Source organism: Pseudopodoces humilis, chromosome 18 (genome assembly GCF_049639895.1).
Source record: "Pseudopodoces humilis isolate 2021_Gansu_Grassland_sample_001 chromosome 18, ASM4963989v1, whole genome shotgun sequence".
NCBI lineage: Eukaryota > Metazoa > Chordata > Aves > Passeriformes > Paridae > Pseudopodoces > Pseudopodoces humilis.
In genome coordinates, this window is record NC_142217.1 from 3,502,870 (window position 1) to 3,520,282 (window position 17,413).

Here is a 17,413-nt window from a genome sequence, read left to right on the forward strand (position 1 = left end):
GGGCCAGCCGCCGCCGCCGGCCGCTGCTGCCGTGAGGGCGGTGGTTTGGGCCTGCTCGCGGCCGGAGCCGGGGCCTGGCGCGGGGCGGGCCCCGCTGGAGAAGCGTCGCTGGTCCGGGGCCAGCCCGGCTCAGGCGCCCGTGAGCTCCCACACGAGGACGGCGCTGTGGGAGGCCGTGAGGAGGCGGCGGCCGGAGGGTGCGAAGCAGCAGAAGTGCACGGTGTCGTCATGGCCCGCGTAGTCCTGCGGGGCCCCGGCGGGGCAGGGCTGCAGCCGCAGCAGCCGGTCTGGGGAGAGGAGCAGCTCAGGGCTGGGCCAGGACGCTCTGACTGTCCCCCATCACCCTCCACACCCGCTCCCTGGGGCTTGACCGTGCCACGACCACCCTTTCCCTGTCACTCACAGACCTTCTCCATCTCCCGTCCCTGCCAGAAGCACCATTCATGGTCACCTCCCACTCCCTTTCTATATCATGTTCCAGCCAGAAGCACCATTCCCCCTCAGCCTCAGACCCTCCCCATGTCTTTTCCCAGCCTGAAGCCTGTTTCCAGTTACCCCCAGCCCCTCTCATGTCTTCTCCCAGCCAGAAGCACCATCTCCAGTCAGTCCCCAGGCTCTCTCCCCACTGCTGCTGCAAGTCGAGTCACTGAGCTGAGAGGACAGACGGATCCAAACTGCTCCAGGAGTGAGCAGGGTCCTGTTGCCATGCTGCCTCAGAGGCTGCAGCTCACACAGCCACAGAAATGGAGACTGCCCACAACCCCAGGAAATCAATCCAGTGACAAACCCTGCCTGTGGACAAGCAGGATTGACCTCGTGCATCTCATTTCTGACCCAGGAGTCTCCTGGAGGTTTCTCCTTGCCCTGAACTGTAGCTCCCAGGTTTGAGGACATGTCTCTTGTTTTGAGGAATAAGGACACGCTTGTTTCCCCTCTGGCAGAAGAAGGAGGGGCCCAGGCACCCCCAGCACTCACCACCAAAGCCGATGGCCATGAAAGGTGCAGCTGGGGACAGGCTGAGGGACGTGGCAAAGGCTGGCAGGGGTATCTTCCTGAGCACCTGCAGCCCAGCAAGAGAAACATCAGCAGCTCAAAGGGGGAAAGGCAGCACCCAGAGCTGCGCAGCCACAGCCCTAAGGAGGGCCATGGGGAGGGGCTGAGGCTGCACAGCTCTGAAAGCCTCCCCAGGCATCCAGGAGACAGTGGGGAGAGTGTTAATGCTCTGTAAACAGCCGCCTTCCCCTCCAGTGGGATCAGGGACTGCCTGCCTGCCTGGATGCAGGGGCAGGGCTCTGCTGCTCACCTGGCCCACACTTGGGAGTTTCCAAACTGAAAATCTGTTCCCAGAGCAGCTGCCTGAGCCCACATCACCCCTGTGACCGAGGGTAACACCCAGGGCAGCTCTGCCAGCCCACACTGTCCCCACTGCCCGTGGCAGGGGACAGGTACCTGTTTCTTCCTCAGGCTGTAGAACAAAGCTTCCTTCTGCAGCCCAAAGCCCACGTAGACCAGGACACCGTGTTCCCAAGGGCAGAACGCAGCCAGGCTGGGCGGGAGGCTGTCGAGACCCTGGTGAGGGAAACCAAAGGCAACAAAACTGAGGCTGGATTCTCTTATTTCCATCAGTGAGAGATAAAAGGAGAGCACAGAGAGACACCAGGGCTGTGAGTGTTTGAGCAGTGGGACGTGAGTGTGGTGGAGGCTGCTTCCTCCCTCTTGCATTCCCATCTCAGGCTCTGGAAAAGCAAGGAACAACCACACCCTGCCATGGAAACCTGAAGCAAATAGTTTAGTGTTGTAGGAGCAGGTCCCATGAGGGTCCAAAAGACTGAATTCCCACCGAGATATTATTGCTGCATGGGCTTGAAGCTGGGATTTGGTTACGGATCAGTTTAACACAAGAAAACAGGGCCCAGGAGGCAGATCTTTAACAGTGGGTGCAAGATCAAACCTTCAGGCTGTAGGGAGAGCTGTAGTGAACTTTTTTCCAGAGGAAATCCATCCATACATTTATTTTGGAAATAAACAGAAGAATTACTGACAGAACCCAGTTGCTGTATGGACCCAGGCTGAGGCACTGCCTCTTATCCCCCAAAAACACCCAGCTCCTTTCTGCCTGCCAATGTCACCTGGACCAGGGACCAGCCTCTCCAACACATCCTCCTGCTTTTCTAGCAGGTGTCCTGCTGCCCAAACCCTACCCCTGGGCTGGAGCCAAAGGCTTCTGCCAAGCAGCAGGGACACACAGGGCTGAGTACTTGGCTCTGGGAAGCCATCACCAGGCTCCTGGCTTGGAATATTCACACTCCTCGGGGGTGTCAGAATTAGCAGTACACTCATAATTAGTTCTCCCTCCTGCACACCATGCTCACTGCTGCCCAGGCTCTGCTTTGCTGGCACAGGGTGACAGCTCTTTGCAGGTGCAGTTTAGGGCTCCTCATGCTTAGAAGTCAGTGCTCCAGGGCAATCTGGCACTGCTACACTTCCCTTCCACACCCAAGAAGGTACATTAACAAGGTTCTCTGTCAACTGGACTAACAGAGATGCTTTTCCTAAGTGCACACACACTCTCTCAGAGCCCTGTGCCTCCCTCCTCCATCTCTGCTGGTGTCCAGCCTCATAGCAGGAGCAGGCAGGGCCTGGCAGGTGCCACGCTCACCTCAGGGCCAGCAGGAGCTGGGAAGCTGAGCCAGTCGAGGAGCTCACACTTGTCCTGGAGCCAGTCGGAGGCCCAGACGCTGACCCGGCGGTCGGAGCTGGCAGCCAGCCAGAGCTCCCCTCCTTCCACCCCAAAGTCGTGGTACTGTGGAGCAGAAACACAACCCTGTCATTCTGGGGCACTGAGGCCTTGAAGGAAAGGCAGGACAGGAACTCATGGGAACATGGGGATTGTGTTTAGGGGATCAAAGCCAGGATTAACCTCTGTTTGTGGCTGCCCCATTCCTGGAAGTGTCCAAAGCCAGGCTGGATGGGGCTTGGAGCAACCTGAGCTAGTGACGGGGGGTCCGTGCCCATGGCAGGGAAATGGAAATGGAATGGAAATGGCTGCTTTTTAAGGTCCTTTCCAACCCAAATCCTGCTCTGAATGACACAGTTCTCTTTCCTGGGACACTCTCTGGATCTGCACATCTCCTAGGAGAGTTATTTCCAATACCATGCGTCCCCTAACAACATCCTTCATCTCAAATCAAGGAGGGTTTCCTCAGTCTCAGACTACAAGGAAACACAGCCTTGCAGTGTAGATGATCTTAAAGCCTGAAAGCTCAGGGAAAACCATTCCCTATTCTGCTGTGCAAAGGAAACTCTCCATGAAGAGGAGGACAAAGGAGGTACTCAAACCATCCCACTGCTGCACAGCCAAGTCTTCTCAGTTCTACAGAGGAATGGTACAAGCTGCCAAAGAACCTTTTTGGGGGGCACAGGGGCTGCAAGCTCACAGCCTGGGCTGCTCCTGAGGGGTGCTGCTCTCCAAGAGCCTGTGGCACAGGTTCATGTCACACCTATGTCCAGGGTGACAACAACTGCCACCAAAGGTCACCCTGCAGGCACAGCCTCACTCAGGCTGCACCTGCAACACGTGGAGCTTTATTCCACTGAATATATCCCTGGAAAAACTGATCAGAAGCTGCTGGAGGGGATGGAATAGAGATTTTCAAAGAGGAAAAGCAAGGGACACCAAAGCAACTGCTGACCATGCTGCTCCCCAGAGCTGTGCAGTGATGCATGGGGACTGGACTCGCTCCTGAGGTCTCACCTGCTTCCTGGTGCACTGGAGAACAGTGATGGGGGAGCCTTTGTGGTCAGCCAGGACATGGATGGTCATTCCAGTGCGAGGGCTGCTGACAGCCACTATCCCATCCTTGCCCCCTGATAAGATCATTTCCCCTGTTGGCAAAGGAGAGGAAAGAATGGGACACTTCTTGTAGGAGGAGAAAAAGGTCAGAGGAGAAAGGTCCAAGACAATGGGATACCAGTGTCCTGAAACACTGTGAAAGGCTGGGAACATCCCAGTCAAGGGCTGGGTACGATGAGATGTCTCAGAGACACCCATTGAACCGCCACACTGAAGAAGAGCCACAGAAGATCATAAAACAAAGGTGTTTGTTGTACTCCCAAACCCCTTGGCTATCCCAGAGCCAACACACCTCCCGTGTCCCACCCACCACAAGCTCAGCTGGCAGAGTCACCAGAGCTCACTGAGAAGTTCTGTGGCTCTCCCTGGCCCTGGGGTTTTGGCCAGGTGGCCAGGACACAGAGCAGCTGGAGGTCAGGGTAAACCCAGGCACACCAAGCCATGTTCCCCAAGGTCACATGTCCCCACTGTCACCTCAGGCAGCCTCACCATCAGTGGAGTAGGTGATTGCTGTCAGTGCAGCAGCGTGGGGGTGCATTTTCAGCTCCATCTCTGTCCTGGAAACACTGAACACACGGACTGTGCCATCACTGTACCCTGCCACCACATGCTGGCTCTCACCGGGACAAGGCCACACCCCAACGGGACGAGGCTTCCAGGCCAGGCACTGGCAGCTCTGCAAGGAAATTGGCAGAGACCTGGTGACACAGGGGACACTTCCCTGTGCCACAAGGAAGAGACTGATGTGCCACAGTCTTACCTGGTTGAGCACCTGAAACTGCACCACCAGCTCTGTGCTGCCCAGAGCCCAGATCCTCACGCTGCCGTCCTCCCCGCATGTGGCACAGTGACTCTCATCAGGACTAAAGCACACCTCGGTCACCTGCTCCAGGGAAAAGGGGAAACAGGGAAACACATCAGCTGCCCTGCCCCTTCATCCCCCAGAACTCTGCTCATGGCAGACGAGAGGGAACGTAAAGAAAGGTGCAGAGCTTTGCTTTTGGGCTAACAGGACAAGAGGAAATGTCCTCAACTTGCACCAGAAGAGATTTAGATTGAATATTAGGAAGAATTTCTTCAAAGAAAGGGTTTCAAAGCACTGGCACAGGCTGCCCAGGGCAGTGGTAGAGTCACCATCCAAGAGTGTTCTAAAAATGTTTGGATGTGGCATTTGTGGACATGGTTTATTGGTGAATGTCATGGTGGTGCTGAGCTGGTGCTTGGACTTCACGATCTTAAAGGTCTTTTCCAGCCTTATCAATCATGGGAAAAAGTAAACCCAGCTCCAAAGGCAGGACCAGGTACTGTGCACAGTAAAACTAACCCCAAAGGTAGGACCAGGCAAGGTGCACTGCAAGTTGTCATAAAATACCTTTTCTCCTACCATTTGAACCCTGTTTTCTGTAGCAGAAAAGCAACAGCAAAACTCAAAGCAGGCCCAGCCCCTCTGACCTTGTTCTTGTGGCCGCTGATGAGTCGGATGCTGGTGCTCTCCACCCAGTTGATGTACCACAGGGTCCCTGCCGTGGTGCCCACAATTCCCATCTCCAGGGAGTCATCAAAGGCTGCGCTCACAATCGTCCCATCCAGGGTGATCTCGTGCTCCAGCACAACTGAGCCAGACCTGCAGGAAGGCAGGGTGGGAGAAGGACTGGCTCAGATCTTGGAACAGTTGCAGTTCAGTGAGGGGCTCCTGTCCATGGAACAGTGACTGGGAGAGCTGGGGTTGTTCATCCAGACAACAGGGTTGACACCTCAGAGCCTCTTCCAGTGCTTAAAGGGGTTCCAGGAGAGCTGGAGGACTTTGAACAAGAGCCTGGAGTGACAAGACAAGAGAGAGGGGGCTTCCCACTGCCAGAGGGCAGGGATAGATGGGATATTGGGAAGGAATTGTTCCCTGGGAGGGTGGGCAGGCCCTGGCACAGGGTGCCCAGAGAAGCTGTGGCTGCCCTTGGATCCCTGGAAGTGTCCAAGGCCAGGCTGGACAGAGCTTGGAACAACCTGGGATAGTGAAAAGTGTCCCCACCCATGGCAGGGAGGGTTGGAATGGGATGGTTTTGAAGGTTCCTTCCCACCCAACCCATTCCACAATTCTGGGATTTGCACTTCAACCATCCTTTTACAGGAAAAGAAAAAAAAATAGGGCATGCAATAGCATGAGAGAACAAAGAAAAGCAATGTATTTTCCCTAATTCTCCTACAGGAATTCCTACAAACAACTGACACAAACTTCAGGCGCGATAAACACCCACTTCCACTATTAAGAGGTTTCAGCTACCTGCAGGAAAAGTTCAATCAAAAGATCCAGAGAGAAAGAATCAACAGTCACAGGATGGAGAAAAAAAGCTAAGGATGAAGAGCAGCAGGAGCAGCATGGTTGTACATGGTGTCTGTCTGTGAAATGCCACCTCTCAGACAGGTCCTGGGGGCTGCCAGGTGAGGGGCCATGAGCTCCTACCTGGCATCAGGCCCTTTCAGCCTCAGCTCCTGCACGGTGGCCACGAACCACAGGCGGATGCGCTTTGTGTTGCTGCCGCTCACCAGCCGGTTGTGCCGACACACCAGCACACCTGGGGAGGAAGGGCACCTGTCAGTGTCCATGGCTCCTTCTCATCATTCCAAGGGTGCTCCTGACAGCCACTTGGGCAGGAAAATGGGTTCTACAGCCCAACACTGTTTTACAGACTAGAGGTCTGTAGGTGCTTTGGCACAGGCTGCCCAGAGCAGGAGGCACCGTCCCTGAAAGATTCAAACAGCTTGTGGATGTGGTGCTCGTGGTTTAATGCTGGACCTGGCAGTGCTGGGTTAGTGGTTGGATGCCTGATGATCTCAGAGACCTTTTCCAACCTTAATGATTCTATGAAGCCCCCAGGAAACCCAGGACCCTGAGGAAACCCAGGTCACAAATCCATTGCCACCCCACACATCTTGTATCCAACACAGCAAACTGGTTTTCCAAGCACTGCTGAAATGGGAAGTCTGCAAGCTCATGGCTTCTTTCCCAGCACATTCCCCGTTACAGGCCTGACGCTGCACCCACCGATCTCGCCCTCATCAGCCTCCCACGTCATGAAGCAGGAATTGGTCTCTGTGTCCCACACACAGATTTGGCCTGAGTTGGTCCCGCTGTAAAGGAGAGCGTCAGCACCGTAACAGAGAGATGTCAGCTCCACCAGCCCCAGCACGTCCGGGGCAGGGGCTCGATGAACCTGCCAGAGAACAAAAACCAGGAATGTCAAAGGGAATGAACATGCTTAGATGCATCAGGAGGAAAAAACATCCTCCTCCTCCCAATTCTCACAGTTAATGCCTCAAATACAACCAAAAGCTGCTTGTGCACAGTCAATATCACCTCACTGAGAGAAATCATCAGCTCTCACAGAGCCCTCACCAGAGCCTCGGAAAATAAGTCAGAGATCCTGAAAATAGATCTTAAAAGGTAAAAGAAAGGTTTACCTTGAGTCTGAAAGCATCTCCCTGCTGCTCCAAAAGCCAGAACATCACAGCTCCCCTCCCCACACAGGCCAGGTGTTGGTGAGAGACAGGGCTAAAAGCCATGTCATGGAGAGGCTCCAAGATATGAGTGGAAAGCATGAGCTCATAGGTGTGGGTGCTCCACAGAGCCATGGTCTGGTCACTGTAGTCCCCTAAGGAAAGACAGAAGGAAGAATTCTGCTGCCTCAGGATGCTCACAAGCATCCACACAGCACACACACATCAACTGTGCCACTCCCTCATCCAGCTGTTGGGAGACAACTGTCACAAACACCACTCCAGGCACAGCCCCAACTCCTTCTGTGCCCAGCACAAGCTGCACGACACGACAGATGCTTGCCCAAGTTAAGGGCAGCCAGAGCTGGCCCAGCACTTCATACTGGGGGCTGTAGCAAACCTGTCCTGGCAGTGGAGTCATTTGGAGCAGCCAGAGCTGTGATTGCAGCAGTTTTCCTGCTGTTTCTCCATCCTTAGGAGTTGCTGCACACCTTGGGGAATGACCCAAACTCTCCAGTGACATTGAGCACTCAGGGTTAACCTTGTCTTGACAAAGAAGGGGATGTCACCTTCGCCAAGGTCCCAGCTGAGGTGAGAGCTGAGCTCCATGGAAGGCATTGGCCTCAGTGATGGCAAAATTCCCAAGCTTCCAGAGAGCTCAGGAGGACAGTGCTCTCCTGCTGCCTTTCCCAGGCTCCACAAGCTCTGTGGAGACTTTCAGCTTTTCCCTCCCCTGCAGCCCAGACCAGAGCTGGAGGAGAGCTCCCCTCCCACACTGCTCCCTGAAGAGCACAAAGCTCCCTTTCTCTCCAGCAAAGCCTGCTTTTCTTTCCAAAGGCAGCCTCACCAGCCCAGAGTGAGTGTATTGCCTGCTCCACAGGTCCCCTCTCATGCTAAACATGAGCTTCCTAATTGCATGTTGTCCTTTAAATGTCCCCTGCCTGAACAAACAGACAGCTTGAGCATCGATCCTGGGCTGGCATGGCTGCCTGGCAGGAGGCTCACAGTTGGGAGCCTGGCTACTTCTGTCCAAGTCCATCTAGGCAGCAATAACAAGTTCAGAAGAAGGCTTTTCCCTCTGCACACTATAAATAGTAACCACAAACCATTTACAGGGGGTTTCAGAAGCACCAGTGAGTCAGAAGAAGAAAGCTGTAAGTTCTGCATTCCCTGCTGTCCCAAGGATACCACAGAACAGCTTCGACCCACGAGCCTGCTGCACATCTGGCAGGTATTTGGTGCTTACAGCACCTTCCTGCCATGAGCTGTCTGCTCTGGGGTGCATCCCTGCACCCACAGCTGCTGTCACAGGACTGCTCACCTATGGTGACAAGGAATCTGTCATCCCAGGAGAATGCCATGGCTTGCACTTGTGTCTCATGGTGGAACAGCTCTGCTGTGCAGGCCCCATCCTGGATGCTCCAGATGCAGATCTGACAGTGGGAGTCTCCATCCTTCTTCCCTGAGGCAGAGGCAAGAACCTAAGAGAACAATGTGTAAGTAGAGAATGCTCATCAGCCTTTACGGCTTTTTCAGTCCCACATTAAAGGGATGTGGCTGGCAAATGAAGAATTCAGTGAGAAACAGCCATTCAGCTGATGGCAGGAGGGAAAGGCAGCGTCACCCAGAGGAAGAGAACAGCCTTTACAGAATCACAGAATCATTGGGCTTGGGAAAGATCTCCAGGATCATCAAGTCCAACCTGTGACTTCCCCACGTTGTAACCCAGTGCCAAGCACTTCACCACTCCTGGGCAGCCCCTTCCAATGCCTGGCCACCCTTCCCATGGAGGAATTCTTCCTGATGTTCAACCTGAACCTCCCCTGACACAACTTGTGCTGTTTTCTCTTGTCCTGTGCCTGTTCCCTGGGAGCAGAGCTTGACTCCCACAAGCTGCCCCCTCCTGTCAGGGAGTTGTGGAGAGACAGAAGGTCCCACCTGAGCCTTCTTTTCTCCAAGCTGAGCCTTTCCCAGCTGCTCCTCATCAGACTTGTGCTCCAGCCCCTTTCCCCAGCTCTGTTCCCATCTCTGGACATTCTTCACCCCACACTGAGCCAGCACAACAGATAGCTGACTCCAAAATAATTTCCATAGCCTCCAGGCAGAAGGAGGAACAGACAAAAGGGATTTTAGGCTGTGGTATTGCAAAGTGACAAGGGACAAGCCCTGGGGCAGCAGCAGCCTCTCCTACCTGGGCATTGTGGCTGAGGGCGAGTGTGGAGATCTCCTCGGCGTGGCCCAGCCAGTGGTTCTGGGACCCTGAGTGCAGGTCTTCAACCACGATGACGCAGCCACAGGAGTAGGCGAAGAAGCCTGGCAGAGGAGGGGGAGGAGAGGGGATGTTTTCATGGAAAGGCTGCACATACAGCCCCCACCACAACCCACGTGGAAAATTCTATGATTCATTAATACGTAAAAGCTGACTCTTTGATGCAGCTCAACAGCAGCAGGTTGGGAGTGGGGTGAAATCTCACTTTCCCTAATCTGAGTAAAGCAGAGCTGCTGGGCATCATTCCAGCTGGAGAAAGGAGGCTGGATAGGCTTTGTGAGCTTCCCTCCTGCTCTGTCCACTCAACAACTGAAGCATGAGTCTGCCCCACCAGCTAAAGCTTGCCAACAGCAAAGAGCTACTGGATTGTACCAATACAAAGAACCCCTGTGTTCGAGCAAAAATCCCAATCCAACAGTCAGAAGATGAAAACTTCACTCAGTAGACACCCCTAGAATCACAGAATAGAACATGTGGGCTGGCTTGGAAGGGACTTTAAGGCTCATCTCTTTCTACCCCCCTGCCATGGGCAGGGACACCTCCCCAGGCTGCTCCAAGCCCTGTCCAACCTGGCCTTGGACACTTCCAGGGATCCAGGGGCAGCCACAGCTTCCCTGGCAACACATCCCACAGTGCAGAGCATTCCCAGTGTACCTGTATCTGGGTTCCACACCATATTCCCTCTGCCATTCCCATTGTAGCCAATCACTGCTTTCAGCTTCAGCACCTCACTGCCTGCTGGAGGAGACAAGAAACTCTGCAAGAAAAACAGACAGTGGCTTAAAATAATCTCTGGAAGAATGGTCTGGTCAGGTGCATCAACACCCACACAGGAAAAAGTGAGTGTCCTCAAACACACATCCCACACAGATCCATGCCAATACTCACACAATTCCGTAACGGAAGAGACAAATAATATTCCATGACAAAAGAAACACTGCCCCAGCACAGCCAGGCACAGATGATTTCGGATGGGGTACAAAACAGGCTGGCAGCAAATGCTCAGCCGAGGAGCAGCTGCTAATCCCACTGGGAAAGAGTTCCATGGGTTTGGCTGACTTGGGATGCAGATATTTCAATAGGAAAAATGCTGCCAGGTGGAGGGCCAGAGGAGAGGACTGGGAGTGAAATCTGGATGTAGCTGTTCTCCCAGCACTAGCAGCAGAGCTTAGTGATGGGCTGAGTTAAGTTTCTGTTTTATTCCTGCTGTGTTTGTTAACAGCTCTGCCGTGTCTCTCCTCACTACGCTCCATGGATTTGCCTTCCCCAGCCTGCTCTGCCAATGCAGCTGCTCGCAAATATGGGAGCACAATGAATCACTCCATTGCTCACTCGTCTTTCACTCTCAATAGCAAATGCCATTTCCACTCCTTTTGAATAAAAATGTATGCAGATTTGGGCAACACAAAAAGATTTGAGCACAACTCACTTTTTACTAGTCTGGGAAGAGGAGAACGGGGAATTAACGTTACGATTTCTCACTGAACATCAGCCCAGGGGTATGTTTCCCAAATTGCTTTCCAAGAGAGAACAAAATGGAAACAATTTGGAAAATCCACCTACCCCAGCCCCAAAATGCCTGTTCTCCACCTGGTAACCAGCACAACTCTCACCTGGGGGAGTACTGATGCCTTGAAGCGAGGAGTGAAATGCCGGTAGGAATCCGGGCGGATGGAACACTGGGACTTGGAAGTTTTGGTTCCCTTCCTGGGTTCTGCCACACAAAGAAGAAAATGGTACCTATGGGATGCTGCTCCTGAGAAGGGTTTGGGAGCAGCACCCAGGCCATGGCTTGCTTATATTCAGGCTCTGTGCATGTGTGAACACACACGCGGCAAAAATCAAACTGCAGTGACACATGTGGCATATCCCAAGTGGGAAGCGACCCACAAGGATCATGAGTCCAAGCCCTGGCCCTGCACATCCACACCAACAACCCCACCCTGTGCCTCAGAGCATTGTCCAAGTGTTCCTGGAGCTCTGGCAGCCGTGCCCGTTCCCTGGGGAGTCTGTTCAATGCTCAACACCCTCTGGAGGAAGAACTTTTTCCTGATATCCAGCCTGACCCTCCCTGACACAGCTCCAGCCATTCCCTGGGTCAGTTCCTTTCCCACTCAGCCACACCACACTGCAAACAGCCTAAGGACAGCCATGCCTCATGCTCCAGGCATTCCTGTGAAACCACGAGCCCCACAGCTCCAGGACTGTAACAGGAGCACTGGGGACAGTTTTATCCTGAGGCTTTCCAAGAAGTGCTGCTGGGGCTGAGCGCTGGCAGCTGCCTGCTCCTGGCAGGTCGCCACGCACCGCTGCAGCTCCCAGGCTGTGCAGCTATTAATAGAGCCATTGGGAGCTTTAATTGCAGCTGGATTTAATGGGATGTGCCACTCAGAGATGATACTGGCTCCAGGCTGAAGACAGGCTTCTGGTGTGTCCAGAAGCAGCAGCAGGGAAACAGCCAGAAAAACGAGCAGTTTTAGGGATCGATGTGAGCTTCCCTCAATACTGACTTCCCTTGGAAGGTCATGCCCAAGGGAAAACTCCTAAGGAACATGTTGCAGCCTTTCACCTCACAGCTCAGAGCACGTGTCTGGGCCTCTCTGCCCCGAAATAATAATGATCTTTCTTTGGTTTTGAGGGATAGACCAAGCTGCCACGCAGGCCTGCAGCTCTGTACAAACTGGCAATACCCCTGAGTTACCGTTTGCTGGTTTTTCAGGAGACCTCGGGCTCTCCAGCCTCACTTTGGGCCTCACAATTGGCTCCTCATTCCCATCTGATTCCACCACAAGGACTGAGGCATCTTTGTGCCCATTTGCCACCTTCCTGCTGTTGCCTGGCAGGTCTGCTTCCTCCTCCCTGTCCGACTCAGAGAAAATACCTGGGGAGGAAAATCAGTGGCAAGATGGAACCATCCAAGGACACTTCAGGCCCACTCCATGTGTGCCTGACCCCTTGACTTCTGGCAGTGTCATTCCCCTGCTCTGTGGAACAGTCCAGCTGTTAGGGTGCAGGGCAAAGCAGACAATTCCTATTAGGATTGGCCACCAAAGTGTTTAGCACAGTCAGAGAAGCTGTGCCAGCAGCTCAGTATGTGGAGGAGAGCAGAGGATAAAGGGGTGCTGAACCCCAGCGCCTCTGGGCTTTGCCCAGCTTAGGGGAAAGAACTGCAGACTGGTCTGTCAGTCTGCCAGAAGGGATCACAGGTAGGGATGGCTCCAAGGATGCTGCTGAACTAGGCAAGTTTTTCCTAAAACAAGGTTAATTTTCCCCTTTCCTGCAAGCAGTTCCTCTTACTTTGAAATCCTGCTGGATGGACAGGGCTGATATCCAAACATGGTGGGGAGGACAGCAATGGAAGAGGCACTGTCGGCCGAGGGGTCTCAGAGACATCCTTGGGCTGCTCAGAGCTGCTGTCTGGGAAAGGAAAAGGCTTGGTGTCACTTCCTGCACCCCACGCTCCTCTCATCCTTCTGGATGGTGACACCTCCAAGCTCAGTTTTCCAGCTTCCATAGAAGCCAATTCTCTGTGTTTTAAGAAAGAGAGGGACAGAGAGAGAGGGACAATGAGGGACAAAGAAGACAGAGGAGATGGAGGCAGAGAAAGACAGAAAGCAAAAGTTGAAAATCTACAAGAAAGCCCAGAGTGGCTCTGCTCAGAACATCCCCACCTAGGCAGACTGAGAGGTGCCAATTAATCTGAGATTGTCCTTCAAGGCTAATTAGCTGGTTTGGCCCCCACTACACAGTTCCCTCAGGGAAGGAACAATCCCCCCAAATCCCTACCCCCTGGAAAAGCTGCCAGCACAACTCATGGGAAGAGGCAGACTCACCTGACCTCAGCGGCAGAGTGGACACGGGGGAACGAGCCCTGGGAAGGTGAGGAGACTGAAGTCACACAGGGATGGGGCAGGGAAAGGGGACATAGGGAAGGCACTGCCCAGCACCATTACCTGGCTGGGGATGACTTGACTGGAGGTGGAGCTAGGAAATCCCAGAGGAAGATGGCATCCCCAACGCTGATGACATGCTCTTGGTCTGGGGTGAAGGCGACCTGGCGCACGGGCTCCGAGTGGCCAATGAACACCTGGGAGAGAGCACGCCTTGAATCCCCATCACCACCTGGCCTGTCAGGATGGGGTTACTCCATTCCCTGTCCTGCACAGCCTGCTCTGCAGGCATCAGCAGAAGGTCCAGAAGAGGATCTATCACACCTATGGGCTGATCAACCTGGGGCCAACCTCCAACACAGTCATTTGGAGAAGGAAGCAAAAGCTGAAGAGTTCAAAGTCTTATCCTGCCTCTGAAGCCTTGGATGAATCCTTTTCCTCCCCACACGGCCCTGTCCCTAACACACAGCTATCACCTACTGCTGTCCTTTGCAGAGGGTCTCACTGGGGTGCTCTGGCAGCCCCAGCCTGTGCCCACTGCTGCCCATTGTTACAATGTGGGATCGGGGCTGCATTTCTCTGCTGGGCAAGCTGGGACTGAGGACACTGGGCCAAGTCATACAGAGCCCATTTACTGTTCTCTTCCCTGGGGATTGAGCAGTGCAACACCACCCCCTTCCCTCCCTGCGTGGGCAGTACCTGGAAGTTGATGTTGAAGCGCATCCGATAGTCCCACACTTTGATGACCTTGTCACCAGCAGTGAGCAGGTACTGGCCATCCTTGCTCAGTGCAAAGGAGGAACAGGTCAGCTTGTGCACAGGAGACACCTGAGGACAAGAAATGGCACCAGCAGCCTTAGCTGAGCTTTCATATCCTTATTTACACTTCAGCAAGAGTGTGACAGTGTGGAAAACAAGGACAAGCTCAGGCTCATCCCGAGCACGAGCGCACTGGGACAGCTGCGCTTCCCACTTGTTTTTCTTTGAAGCCTGTGAGCTCCAGGAGGAGGTTTTCTCTCATTTAACCTCCCACAGAGACATGAAATTCTCAGCCCTCACAGGAGACCTCATGGATGAACTTCAGTGTCCTACCTCTCGCACCAGTCGTCCGGTTTTTGCATCAAGCACAAGGATTTTATTGGAAGAAGTGGACACCAGGAGCTCGCCCTGAGGCACAGGACCAAAGCAGACCTTCACTGCAGAGTCCAAGATGGTGCTGTGCAGGTCAAGGATGCTGATGTCCACCCTCAGCAGCTGTGGAACAAAGAGCCACTGAACAAACACTGCAGGAGCCACAGGATTTCTCCCTAACACAAGGCTATAGAGTCCCCTGGGCCCTTCCCTTCCCACTTGATCAGGGGCTGCAGGTCCAGGCAATGCCCAGGAGAGCAGGTCAAGAGTGAGGTGAGAGCTGACAGTCTCCACAGCACCTCTCCAAATTACATTTCTAGACGGGAATGAGGCCGGAGGAGAAGAAACCTTGACTTTGTTATTTCTGTCTCACAGAAGGGAAAACAGGGAGCTGACTGTCAGCTGGTGCCCCACGCCCTGATCCACCTCCCTGGATGCTGCCTATAGAGTTTCCAGGGGACCCTCCTGTCCCCAGGAGCGAGGGGAGTCTGCTGGGTACCTCATTGAGTGAGCAGGCCTCCATCACTGTCACCACGTACTTGGAGGGCCCCACGAAGGCCAGCAGGCGACTGTCCCCACTGACCACCAGAGTGTCCACGCCACCGCCAGCGTCCCGGGCCACCACACTGCCTGGGGGACACAGCAAGACACTGAGGAGCAGCAAAGCCCATTCTGATGGTGCTGCTGAGCAGCAGCTGCAGCTTCTCCTGCAGCCTGAGAAAAAAGCAACCTGTACTGTAGGAGATGCTACAAATTTTACTTAAGATACCCAGAATGTGCAGTGAACCAGCTCAAAAACAAGGTTGAGATGCACAGCTTGTTGCCTGAGTGAACATGCAGCATTTTCAAGGAGAGCAGAACAAAGTCAAAGGAATAAAATTGATTTTAGGGCTTATTTTTTTAGCGTTACAAGAGGCTGTGATGAGGAGCTCTGTGAGATCTTGGCTGCAGCCTGGGTGTCTGAACCCAGAGCAGAATGAGGTCAGTGCTGAACACCACCACACTGATGCCATTCCAGAGGGCAGAGAGACCCAGAGATCTGAAAATCACAGTAATTACAGCAATTCTGTCTATTTATTCCATGACCATAATTCCACTGTTCTGTCCCTGGAACATGACTAGCCAGCAAACACAGTTTGAGAGCAAAGTCACCATGTGAAGGTCCAGCTGCAGCACTGACAACAAACCTGGATGATTTTGGATGAATTCCCTGATTCCTCCAACCCCTGTTCTTTCTCCTGCACAGATCCTGGGGCAGATTCCTCCTCTTTGTGCAGTACTGCACTGTATAAAAATCAGAGTTCCCTTTCCCTGCCCAAGCTTGTGCTGTCACAACTCATTTCCAAAGAATACATTAAATGTGACAGTAATTTTTCCAAACTGCCTTGCCCCTGCCCTGCCTCCAGCTCTCCACCAGCTCCATTCACCAGCACAGAGCAGCTCTGCTGCAGGCAGGATTAGCGCAACAATCCACTTCAAACAAATTAAATTGCACATGCACAGAATGGAAAGAGTCAGGACTTGGGCATGAATGAATCTGTGACCCCAGCACATTCAGGAAATCATCACATCAGCAGCATGAGAGGGTTTGAACCAGGACAGGTAGGTAAGTGCTGGCAGTCACTGGTGTTTGCTCACACAGAAGGTACAAACAGAAATCACAGAATCATTAAGGTCGGGAAAGGCCTCCAAGATCATCAAGTCCACTAAAACATGTCCCCAGGTGCCACATCCTAATGTCTTTTCAATCCTTCCAGGGATGGTGACCCCACCACTGCCCTGGGCAGCTGTGCCAGTGTTTGACCATCCTTCCCATGAAGAAATTTTGCCATGATCAAATCTAAACCTCTCCTGGCACTTGAGGCCATTTTCCCTTGTCCCTGTCCCTGTTCCCTGGAACCACAGCCCAACCCCTGGCTGCCCTCTCCTGTCTGCAGAGCCAGAAGGGCCCCCTGAGTCTCCTTTTCTCCAAGCTGAGCCCCTTTCCCAGCTCCCTCAGCTGCTGCTGCTGCTCCAGCCCCTTCCCAGCTCTGTTCCCTGCCCTGGACACGCTCCAGCCCCTCAGTGTCTCCCTTGTGAAGGGCTGGTACTGGGAAATACCACTCCAAGCAAGCTGAGATTGGGTTGGCTCTGGTGTCAGGGTGTCTGTGCTAATACAAAAAAAGAACAAAGGCCATCCCAACCCCAGAGTCTTACCCAGGACTCTCAGAACCTGAATTTTCCGTGCTGCAAAGCTGTACAGAGCCAGAGTTCCCTGCAAGCAGGAGCTGAACATCAAATTGCCATCTGGAGAGAAGGTCAGGCCGGTGATCACAGTGCGGTGCTGCCTGAAAGAGGGCAGAAAATGTGGGAAAAGGGAAGAGAAAAGGAATCACAGACAGAGGAAACAGTGGTGATGCTGAGTGTAACATGAGAATAAATTAACAGGAACAGAGCAGGACCCCACTGTGCTCACCCCTGTAGCAGCCCAGGACAACCAAGACTCCAACTTGTTGGAAAACTGAGCAGCAAGCACAGCGCTCCAGCCTGGATGAAACCTGTTCCCTCTCCCTTTGCAGCATCCTCCAAATCCCACACTGAGGCTCACAAGGGCTCCCTGCCCAGCTGCTGTCCAGGACAAGCTCTTTCCCACTGCTGTCCACTGGGAATTCACAAAGAAAGCCCTCATGGCTTTCACAGCTTGGGTTTTCACCACCCGGAGCCTTGGCACAGCAGGATCTGCCCCAAACCCACCCAGCTGGGACCTGAGGCTTGTGGAGCTCCATGATTGTCACTGTG

General features: G+C 53.6%; 1 protein-coding gene across 2 annotated transcripts in view; it reads right to left on the reverse strand.

The window, feature by feature from the left end:
* Positions 1–43: 43 nt before the first annotated feature.
* The window catches only part of WDR90 (WD repeat domain 90), a 31,403-nt gene continuing 14,033 nt past the window's right edge, over positions 44–17,413 (reverse strand). For both annotated transcript variants that reach the window (XM_088063881.1, XM_088063879.1), the window contains 23 exons: positions 16,832–16,962; positions 15,135–15,265; positions 14,597–14,758; positions 14,204–14,332; positions 13,568–13,701; positions 13,448–13,485; positions 12,912–13,031; positions 12,316–12,495; positions 11,228–11,328; positions 10,269–10,371; positions 9,537–9,658; positions 8,667–8,826; positions 7,310–7,500; positions 6,894–7,062; positions 6,312–6,423; positions 5,306–5,477; positions 4,614–4,736; positions 4,343–4,529; positions 3,755–3,885; positions 2,660–2,803; positions 1,450–1,569; positions 976–1,060; positions 44–287 (listed from right to left, as the gene is read on the reverse strand). In XM_088063881.1, the coding sequence (XP_087920007.1) occupies positions 130–287; positions 976–1,060; positions 1,450–1,569; positions 2,660–2,803; positions 3,755–3,885; positions 4,343–4,529; positions 4,614–4,736; positions 5,306–5,477; positions 6,312–6,423; positions 6,894–7,062; positions 7,310–7,500; positions 8,667–8,826; positions 9,537–9,658; positions 10,269–10,371; positions 11,228–11,328; positions 12,316–12,495; positions 12,912–13,031; positions 13,448–13,485; positions 13,568–13,701; positions 14,204–14,332; positions 14,597–14,758; positions 15,135–15,265; positions 16,832–16,962 (3,103 nt within the window). In that variant the 3' untranslated portion in view covers positions 44–129. The remainder of the gene's footprint in view (positions 288–975; positions 1,061–1,449; positions 1,570–2,659; positions 2,804–3,754; positions 3,886–4,342; positions 4,530–4,613; positions 4,737–5,305; positions 5,478–6,311; positions 6,424–6,893; positions 7,063–7,309; positions 7,501–8,666; positions 8,827–9,536; positions 9,659–10,268; positions 10,372–11,227; positions 11,329–12,315; positions 12,496–12,911; positions 13,032–13,447; positions 13,486–13,567; positions 13,702–14,203; positions 14,333–14,596; positions 14,759–15,134; positions 15,266–16,831; positions 16,963–17,413) is intronic.